This window comes from Corylus avellana, chromosome ca7 (genome assembly GCF_901000735.1).
Source record: "Corylus avellana chromosome ca7, CavTom2PMs-1.0".
Lineage (NCBI taxonomy): Eukaryota > Viridiplantae > Streptophyta > Magnoliopsida > Fagales > Betulaceae > Corylus > Corylus avellana.
In genome coordinates this window covers 1,906,734-1,931,824 of record NC_081547.1, presented here as the reverse complement: position 1 = coordinate 1,931,824, position 25,091 = coordinate 1,906,734, and the positions used below count along the sequence as shown (strand labels likewise).

The 25,091-nt window shown below is 36.5% G+C and overlaps 4 protein-coding genes across 6 annotated transcripts; all 4 read right to left on the bottom strand.

Annotated features, from left to right (window-relative positions):
* Positions 1 to 438: 438 nt before the first annotated feature.
* LOC132188655 (F-box protein At4g00755-like) lies at positions 439 to 5,237 on the bottom strand. Of its 2 annotated transcripts, XM_059603174.1 has the most exons (6): positions 5,164 to 5,237; positions 4,760 to 4,944; positions 3,692 to 4,093; positions 3,435 to 3,607; positions 1,826 to 1,944; positions 439 to 854 (listed from the first exon to the last, which is right to left on the bottom strand). In XM_059603174.1, the coding sequence occupies exons 2-6, from the start codon at positions 4,884 to 4,886 to the stop codon at positions 620 to 622; spliced, it is 1,056 nt and encodes a 351-aa protein (XP_059459157.1). In that variant the 5' UTR covers positions 4,887 to 4,944; positions 5,164 to 5,237; the 3' UTR covers positions 439 to 619. The 2 variants fall into 2 exon arrangements, with proteins under 2 accessions (XP_059459157.1, XP_059459156.1); XM_059603173.1 differs by lacking the exon at positions 5,164 to 5,237 and having other exon boundaries at positions 4,760 to 5,044.
* A 1,418-nt stretch (positions 5,238 to 6,655) lies between these two features.
* LOC132188841 (F-box protein At4g00755-like) lies at positions 6,656 to 11,553 on the bottom strand. 2 transcript variants are annotated; one of them, XM_059603404.1, is made up of 6 exons: positions 11,481 to 11,553; positions 10,876 to 11,047; positions 9,775 to 10,194; positions 9,505 to 9,677; positions 7,904 to 8,022; positions 6,656 to 6,985 (listed from the first exon to the last, which is right to left on the bottom strand). In XM_059603404.1, the coding sequence occupies exons 2-6, from the start codon at positions 11,000 to 11,002 to the stop codon at positions 6,697 to 6,699; spliced, it is 1,128 nt and encodes a 375-aa protein (XP_059459387.1). In that variant the 5' UTR covers positions 11,003 to 11,047; positions 11,481 to 11,553; the 3' UTR covers positions 6,656 to 6,696. The 2 variants fall into 2 exon arrangements, with proteins under 2 accessions (XP_059459387.1, XP_059459388.1); XM_059603405.1 differs by having other exon boundaries at positions 10,876 to 11,051; positions 11,481 to 11,543.
* Positions 11,554 to 14,922: 3,369 nt separating this feature from the next.
* On the bottom strand, positions 14,923 to 17,238 carry LOC132188842 (F-box protein PP2-A13). The gene is made up of 3 exons (XM_059603406.1): positions 16,297 to 17,238; positions 16,068 to 16,186; positions 14,923 to 15,566 (listed from the first exon to the last, which is right to left on the bottom strand). Exons 1-3 carry the CDS (start codon positions 16,606 to 16,608, stop codon positions 15,140 to 15,142), a joined length of 858 nt encoding a protein of 285 aa, XP_059459389.1. The 5' UTR covers positions 16,609 to 17,238; the 3' UTR covers positions 14,923 to 15,139.
* A 4,934-nt stretch (positions 17,239 to 22,172) lies between these two features.
* LOC132188169 (mitogen-activated protein kinase kinase kinase 20-like) lies at positions 22,173 to 23,793 on the bottom strand. Its single transcript, XM_059602574.1, has one exon. The coding sequence runs from the start codon at positions 23,548 to 23,550 to the stop codon at positions 22,324 to 22,326; it is 1,227 nt and encodes a 408-aa protein (XP_059458557.1). The 5' UTR covers positions 23,551 to 23,793; the 3' UTR covers positions 22,173 to 22,323.
* Positions 23,794 to 25,091: the final 1,298 nt, after the last annotated feature.

The following is a 25,091-nucleotide window of genomic DNA, read 5'->3' as shown; positions in this document are numbered from 1 at the left end:
TATTTACTAGCACTTGATTTATTTTTTATTTTTAATTTTTAATAAAGATTTATCCAAAAACTAATGGTCACATCAGCCAAGTGGTATAAGAGTAAGATAAGAGGCAAGTATATAACATTACTCTAAGACTATATATCTCAACTTTAATACAAGGTCTAACCCCTCAATCCTAACTAACTAATTTCATGTTTGATTTGCAAAAGTCATGCAAAAAATTATCAATCCACATCACCTTGATGAGGCAATGATACAAGACTATATAGGTCAAATTTAACCCGTCTTATTTAATTAAACGGGCAAACTCTCAAACCATAACAAGCTACTTTTGTGTTGAATTTGTGTCATGTACGCGTAAATCGTGTAAAAATCTGTCGGGCCTACATTTCAGCCCTATGACTAAGGGCTGCCCAACCCAAAATTTGAAAATAGACGCTCGACTCTAATGGGAAAATAAACTTATATTAAGGTAATACCACTACACAATCCTTCAAATGAAAAGTTCTAAAGAGGTGAGGAAACTGGCTCCCCCGGTTAGGGGGGTGGCTGCTCATCAAATAGACGAAACAATATAAAAAATTCAGAGAATATATTCTTCCTCAGATTTGTCTTCTTCCTCACCCTACTCAAATCCATCAATTGGATCTACTAAATTTCCCTGCAACCTATTCACAATTTGCCACAAATCTCCGGCACTACTCCGCACGATATGAGCGGCGCTTTCAACAGGGTCGTTCGGTTGGTCATAAAATTTCTCCAGCTTGTTGTGTAGCAAGATAAACTTCCCAGATGGTTCAAGATTTTCCACACCAAATGCTGGAGATAAGGATCGCCCCACAACTTGAACATAAGTCATGCTGCAATTTGAAATAAAGTGCATTAGAAATACCAATTTTTACATTAGAGTAATGCTACTCTTTACACTTATTTCACACTAATGGACGTGGTGTGTTTTAAAGTAGTTTTCCTTTGTCTTACAAGCAGCACACGGAGATTGAGATGCATTAAATAAGGAAAGAAAAAAAAAAGCCCGTATACAATATCATATCAATAAAAGTAATACTACTCTAATACTTTTTATATTCATTTATCACACTTATTTCACACCAGTTGATGTTACGTGTTTTAAGTGGCTTCATAGTTAAAGATAAAAAAGAAAAGAAAAAAAAAAAGACATTTAAAATATGCCACGTTAGCTATGTAAAATGAGTGTGATTGATAAGTATGAAGGGTAGTATTACTCTACCAATAACTTTGAACCAAAGTTCATTCGTACACTCCACAAGTTCACATTCCACAGAAACTAAAAGAACCAAGCCACCAGCTAATCCAGACCCTAGTCATTTCGACAGAAGCATAGGCTAACATTAAAAGGAAAGTCAAAAAACAAAACCAGATCTCCAAGAGCATGAGCTGTTACTATAAAAATCTCTACATATGGAACGAAATAAATTTCCAAAAATTCCTAATATATGTCAGTGGCCGAGGTGCACCAAGAGCAAACTAGTGACAGAAAAGATACGAATCTTCTTGTACAAAAAAAGGGGCATGTATATAAACCAAAAGCAGTAAGACAAATACATCAACTTTTGAAAATTATTTAAGCCTATACATAATGGTACATACAATATTATAATTTATAAAATAGCAGTGCAGGAAAACAAACATGTTTTTTTTTTTTTTTTTTTTTTTTTTTGTATTTTGGCCTTGTAATACTGATCTTGTTGATCAGTAAAATTAGTATTTCAAGGCTTTAATAAGTCATCCATAGAATAACCACAAATGAATATGAAACAAGACTAAAGAAAAAAGAGTTTATCGAACAAACCATATATAGAATAAGCCATCCGCTTTGTTTCTCTGAACCCTACCCAGGAGCTCAATCTGCAAAATTCCACCAACGCAAAGAACAGGTTCTGGAAGCTTGAACTTTTGAATGTCACTTTTCTGTTCGCGAAGAAGCCATTATAGAAGTCAGCTTTTTCTAAACAAGCATAAGTTCAAGAGAGAAGTATCATTCAGATAGTGCTCAGCTAAAAACTATTGAGGAGATATAAATAGCAAGAAAGAGTAAGTGACTAAAGAATTTATCTTATCAACCTAACTTATCATCAAAACCAAAAAAAAATTAAGAATTTGTCTATGTTATCTTAGACCAGTCCACTTTCCTAAAACAGAAAATTAGTTCTTAATGTCTGGATAAGAAGGGCACCTCTCACAAAAGGACGTAGTTATGATGGAGATAATAACTTCTATAGGGACTTGGCACAAACCAAGTCTTTTGTGCCCCCCATTAAGAGGATAATACATCAATATGAAACAACAAAAGTGAGTGTTATGAAAACACCAAATCTTTATTTTTCTCTTTTGATTTCTTCTTTATTTCATGTTTTTTTTTTTTTTTGAATTTTGCGGAAAAGTGACCGATTTGATGTTTCCACAACAATTGTTCCATGCTAATGTGTCACCTCTTAATGGAAGGCACAAAAGACTTGATTTTTGTACGAAGTCCTTATACAAGTTATTTTCTCTGACGGAAGGATCCATAATGTGAAGAAATCCACTGTTTTATCCCACAAAAGGGTGTGCGTAAAATCCATTATGTTATTTTTGTGGTATAACAAAAATACAAACAAACTGAAACGCAAACAAAAATTGTAGGAAGTAGAAGATTCACAGAAACATATATTTCTGTGTCACTATGCCTTAAGGGAATTGCAGTCTCCAACTCCATTTCTGTATGAGATGCTGATATTAATGTCTGCTTCATAGCTTGTGATTGATTGTGAGAAGCCCGAATCAGGTCTCACAGAGCAGGAATACTGAGGGAATCATTAAATTGCATGGAATATCCTAGTAGCTTCAGCATTAATTCTACTGACTAAAGCGAATACGTCACATATGCGCAGATATCAGGGAGGCTCTAAACTCCACTGTTGAAGCTTTGCAGAGTGGAATGTCACATATGTGCAAAAATCAGGTTGACTCTAAACCGTTTTGTTGCTGAAGCCTTTGCTGGGGATTTCATTTGATGACTGCTGTCAAATCCAGATTCCTCTCGCTTCAGGTTCTTCATGCAACAAAGGGGGGTTGGGGACAGGCGGCCTATACTTATAGTTGCACTCCTAATTGGCAAGTCATACCCACTATCACCTTTTCAATTTTGCTGCAATCATATATAAGCATGAACAGTGTTTCACATAGGGCAGCTAAATCAAAGGAAAAGCATATTTTGTTGGCAAAGGACATTGCATTTTTAGCTCAGTGTTGACAGAGCAACTTCTGCTAAAGATTCCACTTCAGCTTCTTACTGGTTGTAATGAAATAGATACCCCTGATCCCTAACAATCCCCTCAGCCCAGAAATCGGAAAAAAAAAAGAAAAAAAAGAAAAAAAAAGTGGAGTAATATAATATAGAAGTTAGTACTACAACACACCTGAGCCATTGGAAATTCTTGTGAAGTGTAGGTCCAAATGAACTTGTCATCAGCAGAAGGGTATGAGTAAGCCAGACGACCTTTCCCTACATCATCAGTACTGGTTTTGGAATAACCCAACCGAAATCGCACAGATTTGGCTGAATATATAGGTGAACCCGATTGAAAGTAAGCTGAAAAAATAAAAATATTACGTCATCATCAAAAAATGTTTAAACTGGAAAAGCACATATTTTGCAGAAATTTTGACCCAATACCTTGGAAAGGGCAAATATTGATTTCAGTAATAATACAAAACTTGCTGACCAACTCATATGTTAGTGCCTCAGGCATTGCAGGATTGCTTTGTCCTTTACTTGACCAGTAGAAAGCTCTACATGCTGACAGAGTATTCTCAACTCTTTTCCCTGGATAACTATCAGTGCTAGAAGCACAAATTGCTCTTTGAATGCAACCGTAGACGTGAGATGATCTACAACCTCGAGCTAAAAAAGTGTACACCCTATGATCCTTTTCCAAAGTTTCCAATTCCACTGAATAGCTAGATCCAACTGCAGGCTCTATTTGTGCGCATTTGTTCAATTCAATAACACCAGAAACTCTAGATAACTGAGGAAACATTCTCAAGCACAACTGCTGACAAAAACCATTCGCAATTACTGCAGAACATTAGAAGGAGGTCAGTATCTTTAGATCCTGCAGCAACTGAAACCCTTTGAAGAAGAGCTTTCAATTATTATCATTACTTAAAAAAGTTCAATCACATTGGGAATGAAGTAGTGATTAACACAACTTTCAGAGTTCTCAAAGTATCAAATTGATGGAAACACAAGGCCTGCAAGAAGTATAACATATCAAACCAAAGGATTACACCATAGGCATGGTATCCGGTAACACGCCACCTACTATTTCAAAGCTGTAATCAGACTACAACTCTAAGAGCAGAGGTTAAAAAACTGCGTTTTCAATGCCTTTCTCATTCTCTTTCTTATTATGAAGAAGATGTATACTAACACCACATCATGATGGAACGCTCTCCTAATCAAAATTCTACCACCCGTAATCCATCTGTTCTCAACCCATTCTTACACCTTAAATCGTCTATTCCCCTAATCTAGTAGGTTACCTACCAAACCAGTCATCTTTCTAATTGTTTCTACATGTTGCAAAGACTACCCATATGATCAAGTTTCTACATACATCTTTATCATATGGTAATCACTCATAAAAACCCTATATTAATTACTTGGGTCAAAATGAATTAGGGTTATGTGTTTTAGAAAACTGAGTCCATGGCATTCATGACAGCAGAAGTTAGAGCTCACCAAAATGTCGCCAAGACCGTGAGACGGAACTAACACGGACAATATCAGATGGATCCTCCAAATTCATTAGAATCTTCGACGAAAGGTCGACGCCGAGCCGATCCAAGAAATCCATACAAGCTTCCATATCAAGCAACCACTCCAAATTGTAACCCAAACCCAGTTGTCCGTTCTGCCTTCAAAACCTGAATTGGCATTGTAAAACACGATCTGTTAAAAGCATACAGTGATAATTCAGTTCCCTAGCAGAATCACCCAAACTCATCATAGACCCTTATCGGTATAATATAATTACTTCAATTTGTCATTATTCACGAAAAAAAAAAAAATCAAAAATAATAACAAAATAAATAAAAGGAAGAGGCTAAAAAAAGGATTGCATGAATAAAGGGCAAGAAGCGTACTTCGTTTTGCCGCAGAAAATTCAAGCACAGAAACTCCGAGATAATATATATTTTTACAAGATGTTTAATTATTTCTCTAAACTTGGGTTTACGAGATACAAACCCAAGGAGAGTTTCTTTTTTAAATAAGGGTTAAATACCAAATACCCTATGGGGTTTGGTAACTTTATTTTTATCTCTTTGGAGTTTTATTTTTATCACAGGACCCCCCTAGGGTTTTGATAAAAGATCAAGTTAATCCATTCGTTAGTTGACCGTTAGGACTGACACGTGTACCAATCAGATGTTGACACGTGGCACATATTTATTTATTTTTAAATTAATTTTTTTTAAAAAAAAAAAAAAAATTTGGGGGTGGCTCCTTGGCCATTTGGGGGTGGCTCTTTGGCCATGCACCATTGGGGGTGGTTTCGGCCACCCCAAGGCTCCATGGGGGTGGCTCGGCCACCCCCAGTTTTTACAGGGGGTGGTTTCGGCCACCCCCTTGGAGCCCAAAGCCACCTCCAATTTTTGTTTTTTTTTTTTTTTAATTTAAAAAAAAAATTAAATATGTGCCACGTGTCAACATCTGATTGGTCCACGTGTCAATCATAACGGTCAACTAACGGATGGACTAACTTGGTCCTTTATCAAAACCCCAGGAGGGTCCTGTGATAAAAATAAAACTCCAGGGGGGTAAAAATAAAATTACCAAACCCCATGGAGTATTTGGTATTTACCCCTTTAAATAAATATAAAATACCCAAGATACTTTATTTAAAAACTATTCTTCTGACTTTTTATTTTATTTTTAATTCGAAAATAACAGGAAAGACGCAAATAATAAACTTTGATTCATTCTCTACTTCAATTACAAAGAATTTGAGCAGAAAATGAGAAAGGAGAGACCCTATACTTTGAGGTGTCCGGCAAGTCAGCTTTGCACTCAGGCTGCTTGAGAAATTACCGAAGCACTTTAAGGTTGACGCCTGAAGGTCCCCGGACCCCTATCATGGATTCATGGGAGTCAATGTAACTGGTAGGAGTAGTATATTTAGGAGTCTTTATATTAATTGTTGTGAGGTGTCGTGTGAATTTCTGTTGTCCTATCCACTTAAATCAACAAATTTCTTTCTCCCTTTAGTTTTCTATTTTCAAACGAAAAAAAAAAAAAAGCACTCTTCAAAGTATATTAAAAAAGGGGAGGGGGGGAGCCCTCATCAACAAAGCAGATACGAACAATACATGTATTCAGAGATGAACAGTGATGACTGTTTGTCACAGCATGCACACTCACCTTATATAGACGTAATGTCTTGACAAAACATCTAACAGCAAAGAGGCGGTTACAATAGTACAGGAGAAGAAACAATATTCAAGGCTATGCAACTCTTGATAGAAAGACAGCATTGGAAGAAAGAAGGATTTTCTGACATAATCCTTCGTACGGAAAGGCCTTAAGAGACAAGAAACTTAGCGAAATTCTGTTCATTCAACAGCCCCCACTCCCCTGTTTTGGAGGTTGCGATTAAGTAGATACAATATATGACAAACTCAGAGATGATCTGCTTCCAAGGCTTCGTTGTTCTCTTCACCAAATTCATATTCATCAAGATCTTCTACCACATTTCCCTGCAACAGATTCACAATACGCTCCAAATCCATGAGACGTCTCTGCAAGTGATCAGCATAGATTTCGCCAGGCTCTTCCTTAGGTAAGCTTGGGTGGGTATGAAACTTGTGCTTCAAGTCATTCTTCAAGACAAACTTCCCAGATGGTTCAAGAATTTCTACACCAAATGCTGGCGATAAGGACCGCCCCACAACTTGAACATGAGATATGCTGCAATTTGCAATAAAGTGCATCAAACTAGAAACTATATACAACTTTCAGCCTTTTGTTTATTTGCAGCACAAGAAGAATGTCATGCAAAATATTAATTTGGAAAGAAAAAAAAAATGCCCCCTGCAAGCCCTTCTTTTGTAGGATGCTGTGAGGGCAGAAAGGCTGGATCACAAGCATTGATTATGTAGAACCATGCATCTTATGTATATAATAGCATACCAGTACTGCAATACTTATAATCCCTTGCAACAAAGTCCATTGGTATACTTCTCTCCACAAATTCATATTCCACAGAAACTAACAGAATCGAAGCTTAGATATGTGCCAGTTAAGCTAGTCCCTAGTCATTCTCACAAAAGCTTAGGCTAATATCAAGAAAGTGTTATAACATGGAAGTGAAGATAAAACTAGAGAAAAAAAATAATCAGACTTCCGAGAGCATGAGCTATTACTATAAAAATATCCCCATGTGGAAGAAACAAATTTCCAAAATTTACCGATATATGTCGAAGTGGTGGAGGCAAACCAAGCAGCAAACTGGTGACAAGATACTGATCTTATCCATCCTCTCCCCCTTTTATTTTTTTAATCCTATCTGGGTATGCCTTATCCTTCTCTCTCCAGGGGTGACCTTTACCACGTGTTGACCAATTCACAAAAATGACCATGCATGAACCGGTAGTATGAGACAATACACATCACCTTTTGAAAATTATTTAAGCCTACAAATAGTGGTGCATATAATAGATTATAATTCATACATAGTGAAGGATTTTTGTGTGTGTGTATTGACCTTATGGTACTGATCTTGTTGATCAGAAAATTTGCACTTCATGGGCCTAATATGTCCTCCGCAGTATAACCACAAATCAGTATTAAACATAAATCATGGAAAAAGGAACGTATGAAACAAACCATATATAGAATAGGCCATCCATTTCTTGTCTCTGAACTCTACCCAGCAACTCAATCTGCAAAATTCCACCAACACAAAGAACAGGTTCTGGAAGCTTGAATGTCTGCAACTGACATTCCTTTTCACGAAGAAATCATTAAAGAAGTCAGCTATTTCCAAACAAGCATAAGATCAAGAGAAAGAAAAGATTTCAGATAGTGAAGATTTAAATTGCAAAGAGTAAGTAACTAATCCAAACTATCATTAAAACTGCTAAAATTTCAAATGTGTCTACCAGTGTAATCTCATATATCATAAATAGCTTGCTTCTATATTATCCTAGAACGGTCCACTTTCCTAAAACTGAAACTTGGTTCATAATGTCTCAATAAGAATGGGAGTGCACTTCTCATAAAAGGAGGCAATTACCATGGAAGGATCTGTAATGCCAGCTTTTATGGGTTGAAAACAATGCTATTTTCTGATCAATGGTAAAATCCACCATTCCTTACCACAAGAGGGTGTACATCAAATCCATTACGTCTTTTGTTATATATCAGTTAATCCATATGCTAGTTTACTAACTAGGGTTCTTTCAAGCACACGAAATCAAACACAAACAAAAACTTTAAAGAACATAGAAGATTCACAGAAACATATATAGCTGTCATTATGCCTAAGTTCACAGTATTGCTGTCCCCAACCCCATTTTCTGTATCAGATGCTGGTATTGATGTCTGTTTCACAGGTTGTGATTGATTCCGGGAAGCTCTAATCAGGTCTCACAGAGCAAGAATACTGATGGAACCATTACATTGCTTAGCATACCCCAGTAGCTACGGAAATATTGCTATCAACTGCCCGGAGCATGTCATATATGTGAAAACTCTAAATCCTTTCATCCGAAGCTTTTGTGGAGGGGGATATGTCATATATGTGCAGACATCAGGTTCACTCCAAATCCCTTCATTGTTGAAGCTTGTCCTGAGTGGTATTGTCAAATCCAGCAGCTTCTTGAATTCGCTTCAGATCCTTGATGTGATGAAGGAGGATGGAGATAAATAGTTTATATCTATAGTTATGCTTATAATTGACAAGTCATACCCACTCTCAACTTTCCAAATACATTGCAATAAAATATAAGCATAACCAGTGTTCCACATAGGACAGATAGATGGGCTGCTACTTTCAGGTTCAGGGAAGGTGATCAGCAATGGACTTCCTAGTTGGGTTAAGACCTCTGTCCCTTTCCTGATCCTTAGTCTGCTCTCTTTTTTCAGTAGAATAAGAGAGGGGAGGAGGGCTGATTAAAGTGCTTACAAACTATTATGACAGAATGGAAAGCAGACCAGAAGAAAGAAACATATTTTCATGCTAAAATCAAAAGGAAAGCAGATTTGGACGGCATAGCACATTGAACTTTTAGTTAAGTGTCAACAGAGCAACGCCAGTAAAGATCACACTTCAGCTCCTTAATGGTTGTCATCAGAAATAGACACTTCTAATCCCTAACAATCCCTCACCCCAGAAACCACCTAACATAAAATGTAAAAGGAAGGAAAAAAAAAAAAAAAAAAAAAGAAGAAAGATATAGAAAACAGAAAGTAGTCCTAGAACACACCTGATGCATTGGAAATTCTTGTGAAGAGTAGGTCCATACGAACTTGTCATCAGCAGAACCAGGCAAAGAGTCACCAGGGAGATCACACGCTACATCCGCAAGGCTTCTGGGATGGCCCATTCGAAATCGTACAAATTTGGCCGAATATATAGGTAAACCAAATTGAAAGTAAGCTGGACAAGTAAAGATATCATATCATCATCAAAAGATGTGTAAACAGTCGAAACAAACTGGAAGAGCACATAGTTTGCAGAAATTTTGACACTATACCTTGGAAAGGGCGTATATGGATCTCACTAATAACACACAACTCACTGGCCAACTTGAATATTAGTGTCTCAGGTACCGCAGGATTTCTTTGTCCTTTACTCGACCAGTACGAAGCCCTCCGTTCAACAATATCCGCTGGTTGCAGAGTATTTTCAACGCTTTCCTCTGGATAATTATCAGTGCTAGATGCACTAATTGCTTCTGAAACGCAATTCCCATCAAGAAATGATGTACAATATTGAGCTAAAAGAGCATAGACCCTATCATCCCTTTCCAAAGATTCCCATTCCATTTGATAGCTACATCCGACTTCCATAGGCTCTTCACCGCTGCCATTGTTCAATTCAATAACACGAGCAACTCTAGATAACTGAGGAAACATTCTCAAGCATAACTGCTTCCAAAGACCATTTTCAATTACTGCAGAACATCAAAAGTGCAAACCAATCATTATCTTTAGTCTCTACTGCAAATGAACCCCTTTGAAAAAAAGCTTTCAATAATTATTTTTCCCTTAAAAGTTGCATAGGTTATGCAAGAAGCATAACATATCAATCAAAGGATCGCCTCGTAAGCATAATATCATGTAGGAGAGTACTTACCATGTTAAACCTGAACTCAGACTACAACTCTATGAGAAGAGGTGAAACAAAAAAAAACAAAAAAAACTGGGCATTCAATTCGTTATCTTACTTTTCCCTTTAAGAGAAAATAGAAAATACGCATCTTACAAAATGCTCTCCTATCAAATAAAATTCTACCACCCATCATCCATCTGCTCTCCACCATCCAATTTTTACAACTTCACTTGATTCATCTATTCCCCTAACCTAACCTAGTAGGTTACCTACTAACAATGCCTCTTTCTAATTATTTCTACATGTTACAAAGATAACCAGAATGATCAAGTTTTCCTTTTACAGTTATGTACGTACAAATAGACAGACCAGGTTCATCAAATGGTACTTCCTCCCTTCGTAGCAAGGCGAAGGGCGAAGTTGTGGGTTCAAGTTTCATTGGGTGCATGTGTAACTTACCAATGAAAAAAAAAAATTACCATTGTATGCATAACTAAAAAGACATTTAACTGTTTTAGCTCACCCAAATGTCGCCAAGCCCGTGAGACGCGACTAACATGGAAAAGATCAGATGGATCATCCAAATACATTAGAATCTCCGAAGACAGGTAGGAGCCAAGCCGATCCAAGAAGTCCATACGAGCTTCCATGTCAAGTAACTACTCCAAATTATAATCGAAACCCAGTTGTCAGGTCTGCCTTCAAAACCGGAATTAGCATTTACAAACACAATTTTATCAAAGCTTACAGTGATAGCTTCGAAAATCACACAAAAGCCCCCACTTCATGAAAATGACCATCAAACTTCAACAGAATTACCAGAATTCTCAACCTCATCACAAACCCTTATACTCTAGGTTACAATTACAGTAAATTTTCACTAATTCTGGAAAATATCAAATTTAAAATAAAGAAAAAGCAAGAAGCTAAAGGGATTAATTGCATGGACAAAGAGAAAGAATTGTACTCTGATTTTCTAGAAAGAAAATGAAGCACGGACACTTGGAATAAAATATTTATGAAAGATCTTTATTTATTCGGAATGCGAAATAGAGCAAATTAAAGCAAATGATCACCAATTTTCACATGGATACGAGGAAAAGTTGGGAGTCTTTTTTTCTTTTTTACCTTTGTTCATGAACAAGAAAGTATGACTCTTTCTATCTCAAAGACGCCCAATCTCACAGCGAGGTGGTGGGGGTGGTGGGGTGGTGGTTGGCGATAATCGCAGCGGAGAGAGATGAGATATTGAGTGGAAGGCAGAAAGCGACACCGAGGAAGCCTATTTGGCGATCAGACTTGCAATTCTTCCGTCTCCAATTTATTTCTTTTTTCAAATTTATCATTAAATTTGTAAATCCTATAAATTTAATGTGAATTTAAAATATATATATACGAGAGATAAATAAGAGATGAAAAAATAGCATTTTTCATTGAATTATTTCTCAGTTCCTTAACTTCCTTTCTTTGTGTTTTTTGTTTTTTATAATTTTGTTAGAGAAATATTATATATCATAGTTGAATTTTTTTTTATTATTTAATAATGATTAATCTAACAGTTAATTAATTAAGAGGTCAAAATGGTAAGATAAAAATGTAACTTTTAATAATAATAAAAATTTGTCTTTGTTTTCTGAGGCCAGAACTGAGGAGAGAATCTATTCATAGGTAGATAATATTTCATTTAAAAGAAAAGGAAATAATTTATAAACATACCAATTTCAACCAATTATTGTGGGATTACACACGTGTAGAATCCATTGCCTAGACCCCAAAAAATAGCTCAATCGGCTGGAACTACGCTTAATGAAACTGAGGTCACTAGTTCGAATCTTCCTCCTCCCTCTTGTGCGAACATGTAAAAAAAAAAAAAACCTATTGCCTAACCTGTTGGGTATTGGTATGGATATCATACAAATCTCTAAAATTATTATTCATGATAAACACGAAAAAAAAAATTTAATGAATTTATTTTTCTTTGTCTTTAAACTATTCATGGTGGATTAGATTGTTTATTTATTTCAAAGAAGTGAGTTTAATCTCAAGAAAAGTTAGGGAAAAATTAAGTCTTTAATTTTTTGTTTTATTAGACATGTTTTTGGTAAATTGTGCAACGATTAGGTTTAAAATTGTACTTTTTGTCTACAAAATTGTATACCCAATACGAAACTGAATAGGATCCTCTCAATTTTCGTTAAAATGGAGAATATCCATTGAGTGTAAAATGAGAAGTAAAATTGTAATCTCAAACGTACCCAATACGAAACGGAATAGGATCCTCTCCATTTTAGTTGAAATGGAGAATATCAATTGATTGTAAAATAAGATATAATATTCTTCTGGAATCAACACTGGCTGAAGCGATTGCAACTTTCTATGGGGCATCTCTCTATCAAGTTCTGCCGGTTCAACATATCTTTTTATAAAGTGATTCTCAGGTGGTTATTGATGCTTTAGTCTCTATTGGCCGCAATGGGAGTACGTTTGGGCATATTGTGGATGATACAAAAGTGATGCTTAATTCTTTCTCTCAATGGAAATGTGGACATGTGGGTAGAGATGCAAATAGAGTTGCCCATCACTTAGCTAAGGAGGCAACAAAATATGTCATGGATAGAACTTGGTAGAATGAACTCCTGGGTTATATCAATAATATTGTAAGGCTTGAGCAATCTGCTCAGTCTTGATTTCTTTGTTTAATGAGAAGTTCTAAAGTATTATTTTCCAAAAAAAAAAAAGGAAAGTTAATATTGTCTTAACATTAAAGTTGAATAACAAAGTTTATAATATTATCCTTGATTTTATACTAAATGGATAATGGAAAGGATCCTATTCTATATGAAACTCATTGCAAGGATGATAAATTCCATTATATATAGTATTAACACCTACCATGAGCACAGGAAAAAAAGAAAGAAAAAGAATTCTCCTTTTTTACTGCTTATGACGGTGTTTGAAGAAGTGGGTCTTGTTTTTTCTTTTTTCTTTTTTTTTTTTATAATATTGTACGTCTTCATAAGTTGCTTAATTTTTACCAATAGGCAATTTTTTTTTTAAAAAAAAAATTACTTTAAAAAATCTATCTGTGTTTGTGTTTTGATTTTCTTCCCCTTGTAATAGCAGTTAGAGAAGAACTTGCTACTTGGAGGGAAAAACTTGTTTGGATAATTGTTGATGAACCACCATTGACAAATCAGGGGGGCAGAAGGCAGGATATGTTTCATGTTCTGCAAATACCTGCAAGAACACCATATTGCAAGCATTATTGAGAATCATGGAATCCTAAAACACCCACTTTGATTTCATTGTGCTGTTTGTGTTTATGTATTGTGGTGTTACAATGACTGAATTTCAATTGATTTAACAGTCTTCTTTCCTTCTACTGTCAGATCTTTGTGTGAAATCTTGATCTGTTTTGGCGGCTGCTTGAAACAGAGGATCAGATCTTCTTATAGGATTTTATTGGGGTGTTGAATGATCGATTTCCTATTTTCCTGGTGTTATTCTCATTAATTCTCAGAATGAATAGGTTGGACTTTATTCACTCCATTCTAATCCAGTGGTAGCTGCTTGCCCTAGACGAGCGGTACAGTTAGAGATTAGAGGCAATAACCACCGTCACCACTTGTACAACTCTACTTGTTAGGTTGTTCCGGGGAGAGGTTTTGAAATATCTTAAATCATATAGTAACATATTTAGGTCCGATTCCATTGACTTAGAATCAAACTATCAACGACTGGTATGTGTACCACATGCCGCATAAACATTATTTTAATTTTTTTTTTAAAAAAATAAGCTAAAGAAAAAAAGGAATTGTGGGAGAGATTCACCCTGATACTCACAAGGGGTGATTCACTATTGAGTGGCAGGGTGAATCTATCTAAGCCGAAGTTCAGCCAATGCCGAGTTCAAGCCAGCTCTGTTACCCAACAACGTGCCTTATCTAAAGGAATAAAGGAAATGGAAAACGCGCAGAACTTTTGTCACTTGTCAACACTGCAAACGATGTGGTTAACGATTATGGATTTGGAGCTAGTAAACAAAGTACAGAGTAAGAGTGATGCAATCACTGCTGATAGCCTGGGAAAACATACCCTAAAACTTCCTCGGCAGAAAGAACAGAAAAAAATAACAAAAATAACAAAGAGCAAGGCCAAAACTACTAGCCGCAGCCACAAACCTCTAGGCGTTGAGCAGTACTTCAATTGCCATCCTCAGTATTTCCAAGGCCAGCTTTCAGTTTCCAGCCAACTGTAGCTCCTATAGGAAATCATTCCCAAAATATATCCCAATTCCCCATGTACTGCGATGAACAAACTCAACCACCTGCAAGTCAATTCCCCAAGGACAGTGAGAGTGCCTGCCATTACTATTGATCGAATGCCAGAAACACAATTCCATAGATCAGCTTCGCTCAGTACGTACAATTCTTAAAACAGTTTCATTCAATACCCTAAGAACATGTTGAAGGAGCCAAAGGCAGTCAGGCATTCAAGCTATCCCTTTTAATTTTATGAGTAACAAAGCAGGGGAAACCAGAAACAGAAGGGAAATCTAAGATGGGGAAGCAAAGATAAAGCACGCATTTGACAATCTTATTAATTTGGTCAAAAACAACTGCAAACAATCCAAATAACTAACAATATATAGAAGCAAAGATTACACAATTATACATGGAAAGAACATTATGGGCCCCTAAACAAGACCTCTATTTGAATGTCCTTCCTTTTAGGGAAGCCAAGCATCTATTGGGCGGCACACCTATATATTTTTACAGCTCTCCTGCCTATAAAAACAATCTAGACTCTTTCCCTACATTTTTGGGGTATATGAACACAGAGTCTACACAGAGACCACCTTTGGTGTGAGTACAATCGATCTGAGTCAATGAAAATTTGATCTTCATCGATGATGCATTGGTGCTCCCAACAACAAAGTCTCCCGCATGGTAGTTGACCCAGCTCCCAGGATTGTCCAAATAGCACTTGGACACAGCATGCTGACCATCAGAAGTTGTTAGCTGGAAGCTTACAGGTTTTATCTCCCAGCCATGGATATGCTCGGAATTACAAACCCGACGTCCCCTTCTCTTGGAGGACTTGCCAAGCTGGAGTCTGAAGTACAGACTGTATGTGCCAGCAGGGAATTGGAACTCAAACTCACCGTCTGCTTCCAACCACCAGATTTGTTGGAGATACGCCACCGTCTGGAACCTATATGCGAAGAAAACATGACAAGTTAATCATCTCGAATTCTCATAACACAAGGAAACAAGACCATAATAGAAAAGTACTACAGATCAGTAAAATAAAAGTTAGATTGATCACATGTATAGTCTGTGTAGTTATAGATCAACATTAGAATGTTGTCAATAACAAGTTAAAACCAACTTGTTATTACCTTAAAACCCAAAAATGGTATCAAACTTGGCAATTCATCTATCATATTTCACTTGTGGAGAAAATCGAGGGGATGAGAGTTTACGGAAACCGAGATACCCCACATTTTCAGAAAGGAATATCAATTCGAAAGTTGAAACAACACAAAAGCATGGAGACGATCGATATCTGCGTGGCTGCTTAGCAAAATGATTATCATCTGTCTAAAGCAAGCCTCATGCAGGACATATAAAAGAGTTACTTTATGAGATTATTCCTCAAACATGAAACTGAAACAATGGCATAATCACATCGTCTTTATGATAATTATCCCACCTAGATTCCTCAGTTGAAATGTGATTCCAGTATCTCCGGTCATCTATTCCGGTTATTCGAAGACCCTTCGACGAAATCGACAAACAAACGCCGCCCGTACTTTTATCCAGCCAAAGTTCCTTCACAAAACAAAAATTCCCAACAAATCAATAAAATAAAAATAAATCTTAACAGCTAGACACAGAGAGAGAGAGAGAGAGAGAGAGAGAGAGAAAGAAAGAGAGGGTACCTTTGTGCCATTATCAAAGGGATTAGGTCCGCAAAGCCTGGCGTAGATATCCCTTTTCCCCAATTTCACCAAAGTTTCCTCATCAAACACTTTCTCCACAATATACCGATAGTTCGGAGGCAATTTCGATTCCCATATAAAATCCGCCGAAGAAGCTGCCCGAAAAGCGCGGTTCAAAGGCGCCAATTTGCAAATCTCGGGTGGGTCCAAGTACATCAGAACCAAGGCCACACAACTCTCAGGCATATCCCCCAGCCTGAGCTTCAACGGAGGATCCGTGTCCGACACGCCGACAGATATATTACCACCCATTTCAACCCCGGAACCTAAACCCCCGAATTTGGATCCAAAAGTTTAGATCTTTGATCAAAGAGAACCAAACCCGGAAACTGAATTTGGGGTTAAAGCTTGAATTTGAACCTGAATTTGTAAATTTTCTGGGAGAGATTAAGGGAGAGAAACGCAATGTCAAACCCAGAACTGGAATTCAAATTCATGGAATTTCAAGTCCCAGAATCAGGGAATTCAATTCGAGGATATTTGGATAAGGTCGAGTGATACAAATGGCATCGGATTTCAGAGGAAGCCTGAAAACCCAGGAATTTAGCCCAACTAGAATAACAAAAGAGCAATCTGCGCTCAAAGCCCAAACGGTGACTACTTTGTCAGAAAGAGATGTACTTTATGGTGGGACAGAAAGGTTTGGGCAGCGACGAGCAGAAATGATAAATCTGAAAAATCAGTATTTGGAACATGTATTTTGTGGTGGAGCTCAAAGGGTTGGGTGTGGATGAGCATGAATCCAAGGATACGGTACTGTGCGGATGCGTACAGACCCACACGAATACACAGCCAAGATACAGAAAGTTCCAGACAGATAGAAAGAACACGAGCTCCTGAATCTGCTCCTGGTTTTGTTCTGGGATTAACAAGATTCTTAATCTACTTATCTATCGCCAAAATGTTGAGAAAAATGCGGACCGTTCGTATTTGACATACGGCGGCTTATGCGTTACCACGATGGTGCCACGTCAGCCAACATAAATATTTGACAACAAACCAAGTCCTTCATGTCTACTGTTTTTTTTTCGTTGTTGTGTTATCCTGATCTAGATTAGTGAGTTAAATTTTTTTTAAAAAAATAATATTCATATATAATTAGGAGAACACCATAAAAACTATAACAGCAATGGTAGAATAAATACGCGCTTAACCACCATTTATCAAGCGCTAACAGTGACAATGCAAATGACATTCATTGTGATGTTTGTGGATAAGTATAAGATACAATGTGCTAAATTGACGTGGATTTAGTTTTTTGCTAATATTTAATTAAGTCAAGGCAAGGATCTGATTTTGATATTTAACAGATTAATATTAATCAACCAACTTTGGTCACCATTGAAATTGTCAAACCAGGATATAGAATTATATAAGGTGGTCATAATTTATCTCCACAACCCATGCATTATTATGTTAAATAAAATCCCTTTTCTTAACTCCTCTCTATCTTTTCAACAACTTTGTATTAATTAAATTAAATTAAATTACTTTCCTAATCCATCCATGGCGTGCTATGAGATTAAATATAAAATAATTATCCCTTTTTGTCTCACTTTGTGCTGTGACCAAATTTCGGTCATGCAGATAACCACAGAAGATCTCCTGATGGATAAATTCGGAACATTTGCCCAGGAAGATTTATGGTGTCACATGGTTCCAGATAATTTTTGTTGCATTGGGTGAAGGAACCATGTGACTCATGATGTGCCACATTAATGCCCATTAATGACTTTTAAAATTACAGTTAAATTTAAAATATGATTTATTGACTTTTAATCTATTAGTAATTTTAAAAGGTATATCATATTTGAGATGACTCTAAAAAAACTTATAAGGATCCGATTTACATTTTGTTATTGTATATTGTAGTTTAAGCAACAGTCAATATTGAATATCTCAAAATCTTTCTCCATTTTATTTCTCATATCAAAAATTTTTCAAAATAAATAAACTTTAAAATTTAATCTTAACCGTTACTTACACTACAAAATCCGTGTTGTAATCAAAGAGTCCATCATTTTCCCATTAATTTTCCACTTTCTCTTTCATGGGATTATGGGAAAAGGATGTTGGTAGCTTAAAGATAAGTTGGTGTTACGCTAAATTCTGAATGGAGAAAATCGAGATCAAGGAGCACAAAGTGTTTTGTCGGATTTCGACAGGGTCAATAGATCTAATAGACTAATACTGAAGTTAGAGTTTGTAGAGAAAGAAGTATTTGATTAGTGTGAAGGGTTTGTACATAGTCAGCAAGTCCCCCCTTTTCTCTTTCCGAAGTGTTTTTTTCGTAAAAACAAATGAGTTTATAAGATAACTGATTTTTTTTATTTATTATTATTCAAAAAAGGTTAGAGAGGAAGACTAATTGTAGCTATACCATCTGAGTGTGATTATAATAGTATCAACCCGTGGAAGACTGCTCAGGAGGAACTTGGCCGACAAAAATTGCAAGCACACTCTCAAAATCAACCTTAATTTTGATTATATGAATGTCCTTTTATCCCTAAAAATAAAAGAGCGTTAGAAATACAAGAGATGGTAGTCAAATACCATATGCATGTCATTCGATTACTTGTTCATCCATCCATTTGAACCTGGTTGAGTTTAGTCGATTCATAAAACTCATTAAAAATGGGGTTTTCAGAACTAATTTTAAGTCGAAAATTAAGGCTCATGTTTTAGGGATTATTTTTGGATAAACCACTACCTAATTTTCCTTTAAACCACTAGTTTGGTTGATTACAAAGATAACAGCTTACTTTCAAGAAAACAAAGAACAAACTGAAGTTAGAGTTTGTAGAGAAAGAAGTATTTGATTAGTGTGAAGGGTTTGTACATAGTAAGCAAGTCCCTCCTTTTCTCTTTCCGAAGTATTTTTTTCGTAAAAACAATCGAGTTTATGAGATAACTGATTTATTTATTTATTATTATTCAAAAAAGGTTGGAGAGGGAGACTAATTGTAGCTATTCTATTTGAGTGTGATTATGGTAATACAAACTCGTGGGGGACTGCTCAGAAGGAACATAGACGACAGAGCGTTAGGAATACAAGAGATGGTAGCCAAATACCATACGCATGTCTTTCGATTACTTGTTCGTCCATCCATTTGAACTTTGTTGAGTTTAGTCAATTCATAAAACTCATTGAAAATGGGGTTTTCAAAACTAATTTTAAGTCGAAAATTAAAGCCAATGTTTTAAGGATTATTTTTGGATAAACCACTACTTAATTTTCCTTTAAACCACTAGTTTGGTTGATTACAAAGATAACAGCTTACTTTCAAGAAAACAAAGATAAAAGCTAACAAGGCAACGTTACTTTGTAAGCAATTAAACCATTAAGATAATGAAAAAGAGGAGCTGTCGCAGACCAGCACAATCATGATAAAGCTAAGTGTTCTCTCCCCAGCTGACTCAGCAGAGAGCCTGTGGGCCACAGATTAGTGATCATCAATTATCTCTTTCTTTTACTGTTGAAAGCTTTATACATTTCCATTTGTTTGTGTTTGTGTCTCTGTTGCTTATGGAGCAAAGTTGTTTGTCAAGACTCGAGAGTTTCAAAAGACAGCAAATTAGGAACAATGAAAACAACAAACTCATAACTGTGTTGGATCTAAAATGTACACGGACACAAAGCAAGCTCAAAAACTATTCAAATCAGGAATTTCAGAATGTCATCAAGTGAGCTCTTAGTGGAGGAAAATTCTAGAGGCTCAAAGAGCTATCCACTATGGATGGGTGGATGCTGCATGATTACCAAGTTAGACACAAGCGATATAATTTTTTTGAAAAAAAATAAATGATTTGAATCCCTTGTCATTTCCTGCCCCAAAAAAGAGAGCAGAAATAATACAAGAGTTGTGATAGGGGGCTTCATGGCTGACCAAGACTCCTCTGTTAGGGCAGAAGAGCCCATCTCACTTCTCACTTATCTTTATAAGAAAAGGAGGGATAAATATAATGAGCATGAAGATAAGAGCATACCTCTCCAGAGAAGTTTAATTATCAGGTCCTTATCCAAATGGAAAGGTCTTAATTGATGACCTTTGACTTGACGTTTCACTTTATTCTACTGAAAGATTCCATCCTTTTTCCTTGTAATTTTACATCTCCAAGGAGTGTTGTTTTTCTAATCCCCTTTTAAATACCAAGCTAACCAAGTGTCTTCTTTACCTACTATTTCCTCTAAACGGCTACTATTTGAGGATTAGACAAAAAAAAGCAACAAGGCAAGATATCTTTAAACATACTGATTAAATTATGAAGAAAGCGACAGGCCGTTTCTTTTGCATAGTTAAATACATGTGATAATCCTCAACTTCTGAATTAATCACAATAATAAGCACTAAAATGGTATTCTCCATTTGGACCTGAGCCTGCGTACTCTCCCCTCCCAACAAAAAAAAAAAAAAGTCAACCATTTGCAACGAACTCCATTGCTGAGAGAGAGAGTCATTCGTTTCACTTATGCTTCACCCACTCTACTATGGCTCACGAGGCCTTTATACTAGAAACACAATGTTACTTCCTCAATCAAAATATAAGCCACCATCTCTAACACATACCCAACCATCAGTTTTGGTTCATGTGATAGTACTAATAAACAACCATATCCATCAGTTTTGACTGCCTCCTTCACCTCTGCTAGAGTTCTGCTGGAAGGGGACTCTTTCTCCCTCTGTTATTACGGCCATCAACAACACCATTCTGTGCTGATTGGTTTCCGGCTCCTATTGTTTATGACATTGTTTGCCTTTATTTTTTTTTTCTTGGTCTGCAACCAAGGTTTCGAGGAGAGCTAATCTCCGGGCACACTCCATTACTAAATGGGCCGCTTTACATTGTTGTTATTGAAGCGAACGACTTATTTTTTCTTCTTGACATCTATTAGAATCAAGAGTGGGAAAGACCCTCCTTGATCCCCTCACCTATTTCCATATTATTCAGGGGAAAAAAAAAAAAAACAATTTAGGATTAAATGAACACATATATTACTTTGCAGTAAGCATGGGTATATGGCTTATGAGTTATTGGAGGTATAACTTCCTTTATGGGCTCTATACTAGAGTTCTACAAATCGCAGTACTAAAGAAAACATTTACATTCAATTATCCTGCTTACTTAAACTAAGCAGAAAAATCTTAATTTGACAATGTTCTCTTTCTGCTTTGGCCATTGATTAGATCATATTCACTTGAACATTTCATCCCAATTTGAAAGGCAATTCTCTTATTGTGATGCTGCTCAAATTGGCTTGGAGTGCTCACACGGATCACCTTTGGATTGAAAGAATGCCAGACACCGTACAAATATATTCAGAGATGAGGAGGAATCCATCTTTAAGTCCAATATTGCAGATATCAGACTAAGAGTAACTCCACTACAAATTTGTTAGGTGGATCTATATGATAGATAGCACCAAGAACAGATTCCTCTGCTGCACATTTGCATCTGGAGAAAATCAAATGGTGAAAGAAGAATTCTTTTGAGACAGCATTCTGGAAGCAATTTTCAAGAATTAAGGGAGGCTATAAACTCCATTTCAGCTTATGTCATACTACACAGCAACAACAATAGCAAGAACAATTGCAATGGCTATGTATAAAAGGCAAACAATGCTCTACTAGATTATGAAATGAGAATAAGTACATAAGAACTCCTAATACTCTCTCTCTCTCTTCTGTGAGGTTCCTAATCTACATTATAGCAACTCCCAGCAGAGATCTTACTTGTCAAATCTTGCAAGACAAGTAAAATTGCAAACTAGCTAAAATTGTTACATTTCAAAATTTGGAATAACTAGATAACAATGTACAGTTAAAAAGTTAATACATATTTTTGTGGTTTGTCACTGCTAAGCCCCAATACAGGTATGGTTGAAACCAGGCAGTTCAAAGAGCCTACAAAATACGCATTTTTATCTGATATCCCAATGAAATGCAGAACCAAAACTGAATATTCTTGTCATCTTGTGTAGTCACTGCTATACTCCAATATGTAGGGTTGAGTGATGCAGTTCAAAGAGCCTAAAAGAGAAACTTCTTTATCTGAGCTCCCAATGAATTGCACTTCTACATCTTCAACTTCTTCCGGCCAAGAACAAGAGGCCGAATCAATGCCATCATCATCATCATCAGACACCAAGCTCCAATCACCCGAAAAAGAAGAACCACTAAGCTCAGCGTCAGTCTCGGTCGATGAAGAACTAGAAGCAGCAAGTGGCTCTTCATCATGAATGTCCAGCAAACCTTCACCCCTCTCTTCATCATCATGAACGTCCAGTAAACCTTCATCATCATGTTCGCCTACACCGGCCAGAAATGTATGATCCATTAGCATCTCAACTGTGAATCTGAACATGGGTTTCCTCACAAGACATGCCTTCAAGAAACCCCTTGCGTCTTCAGATATGCCACTCGGAATTTTGGGCAATTCACGCTGATCACCAATCAAACGCAAAAGATCCTTTGTGTTCAACTCTTCCGCCCTATCCCAAGGGGATTTCCCAGTAAGCATCTCACACACAACACATCCCATAGCCCATATATCAGAGGGAAGCTCCTGTACGTTCTCAATCACCGTTTCAGGGGCCAAATACGGTGGAGTGCCTCTCAAGTAAAGGTCCAAGTCGAACCTCCTCTTCTTACTCTGTGCTGACCTCTTCGACAACCCAAAATCCCCGATCTTTGCCACAAAATTACCACTAGAATTAATACTTGGCACAAGTAAAACATTCTCAGGTTTTAGGTCGCAGTGCACATAACCGCAGTCATGAATGTGACGAAGCCCTTTGAGAATCGATTTGGTGTAGCGCTTAACATCGGATTCGGGCAACCCACAACCACCAGATTTCTTGATTGAATCGGCTAGGGTTCCTCCAGAAGCATACTCCAATAACAAATTGTAAACCATCTCACCGTCCTCTTGGGTCGTAATCTCCTCCCCAAAGCAGTCAATCACAAAAGGGCAGCCTTTGACCTTGTCGAGAACCTCTTTCTCCTTCTGAAGCGAGGCCGAACCAGATACCTTTGCGGATTTCACAGCCATGGGCGAAGGGAAACAAGAGAACCGTGATCCGGGGTTTTTTGAGGTGGCAAGAAAAACGGACCCAAAACTCCCTTTGCCGATCACTTGCCCTCTCACCCAACTTGTTCCATGGCCACACACGAGATCCTCTGCCTTCCTCTTCATTTCTCCTTTTCTTTTTCTGGCTCTGCTCACCAAGAACACCCAAAATTCTAAATTGATGTCGGTATTTGAAAGACTTATGGCTAATGGAAAATCTTCTGAAGGAAGAACTGGAAAGTAGAGTACCCTTTAGGGTTGCGAAACAGCTTAGGCATTCTCCTCTGGATTTCTCTCGGCAAAGCAGTAGGGTTTATGAAAAGAAACGTAGAGAGAATATGATAGCAAACTGATTTTAGGGCTTCAACGGTCGAGTTCTTATAATGAAACCCGCATACCAAGTCATAGAGAGTGACTAGAAGTCTAGTTCCTTTATTTTTCAAAAAAAAAAAAAAAAAAAAAAGTCTAGTTCCTTTACTAATACGAATTAGATACAAAATTAAAGGAATATTATTTATTGAAACTTATTTAAAAAGAACATGGTGCACATTCATCTCCATAAAAGAAGAAAAATGTTAGAAACTTTTTTTAAAAAAAAAAAAAAAAAAAATTTATCTCGTTTTATTTACCTGATATTCTAGATCTGCCATTAGATTGGAATAGGAAGAAATGGAGACGAACCGGTTGGTTAAAATTTAAGGGATAAATTTGTAATTTCACTTTTTGTGAACAATTTTGCCCCTCAAAAGTAACCAAATCGGTTCTTCTCCTTTTCAAATGAAATGGAGAGCATCCATTTGCCATTAGATTAGTCTTTGTTATGACAAAAATAAAAAAAAGTTGATTGATATATCAACAAAATGATATCAAAGTATGTTATATATAACATTACTCTAAACGTAATAAAGGGTTAGGACAAAATCAAAATATTAGGGGTCATGTCTAATATTTGGTTTATATTTGTCTCATAATGCAATTTATGTAAGAATAAAGTTTTTCTCCCGATTGGGTTAAAAAATAATTTATTTTATTTAGTTTATTAAACTAAAATATTTATTTTTAAAGCATGTAATTCTCTTCTTAAAAATATACGTGAGAATCATATATTAAGTTAACAGATTCTATTAAAAAAAAAAATTGTCCTTTCTTTATTATTGCTATTTCAATGGCCCAAATTTAACATCTCTTTTCTCTCCTGCTCATAAAAAAAATAATAATAAATAAATCTAAACCATTAAAAATATAAATTCCCATATATTGTAAGTTTTTTTTACAGTACCTAATTCAAATCAATTTTCAATTGTTGAATAGGAGGTTATTTTCAGTTCCTAAATGGGATCTAAAACAACAAGAGGCTGTGGAGGAGTGTGAAATGGGCCTAGGTTAGGCCCAGGAGGAACAGGTACACCTTTGTGTAGTATCCCATAATTCAAATCCTTGGGCAGGTTGTTGGAAACTTGTTTTCCATCTGTTGCATCGAGCTTTCTGGCCTCCATAAGAAAAGTAAATTAGGGTTCTTTACAAGTGTCGGAATTGTTTAAGAAGAAGGTTGTGAAACTCACCTATTTCGGGCTCGGGCAGGTAGGTATTGTAGCTCAAACTGCCCGAAACAGGACGAGTCCCGTTAGCCCCTCTTATGTGAGATTGTTGGAATTGTACAGAATCCT

Bases quoted from the DNA above. Each gene is read 5' to 3' on its own strand.
- LOC132188655 (XM_059603174.1), bottom strand. From the start codon at position 4,886: ATGGAAGCTTGTATGGATTTCTTGGATCGGCTCGGCGTCGACCTTTCG. The intron at 3,608-3,691 runs GTATTGGGTCAA...TTATTTTTTCAG, and splicing joins CAATATTTGCCCTTTCCAAG to CTTACTTTCAATCGGGTTCA. The intron at 855-1,825 runs GTTTGTTCGATA...TTCAAATTGCAG, and splicing joins GATGGCTTATTCTATATATG to CATGACTTATGTTCAAGTTG.
- LOC132188841 (XM_059603404.1), bottom strand. From the start codon at position 11,002: ATGGAAGCTCGTATGGACTTCTTGGATCGGCTTGGCTCCTACCTGTCT. The intron at 10,195-10,875 runs GTGAGCTAAAAC...GATGTTCTGCAG, and splicing joins ACGGGCTTGGCGACATTTGG to TAATTGAAAATGGTCTTTGG. The intron at 6,986-7,903 runs GTTTGTTTCATA...TGCAAATTGCAG, and splicing joins GATGGCCTATTCTATATATG to CATATCTCATGTTCAAGTTG.
- LOC132188842 (XM_059603406.1), bottom strand. From the start codon at position 16,608: ATGGGTGGTAATATATCTGTCGGCGTGTCGGACACGGATCCTCCGTTG. The intron at 16,187-16,296 runs GTACCCTCTCTT...TGTTTTGTGAAG, and splicing joins CCTTTGATAATGGCACAAAG to GAACTTTGGCTGGATAAAAG. The intron at 15,567-16,067 runs GTGGGATAATTA...CTTCGCATATAG, and splicing joins ATTTCAACTGAGGAATCTAG to GTTCCAGACGGTGGCGTATC.
- LOC132188169 (XM_059602574.1), bottom strand. From the start codon at position 23,550: ATGAAGAGGAAGGCAGAGGATCTCGTGTGTGGCCATGGAACAAGTTGG.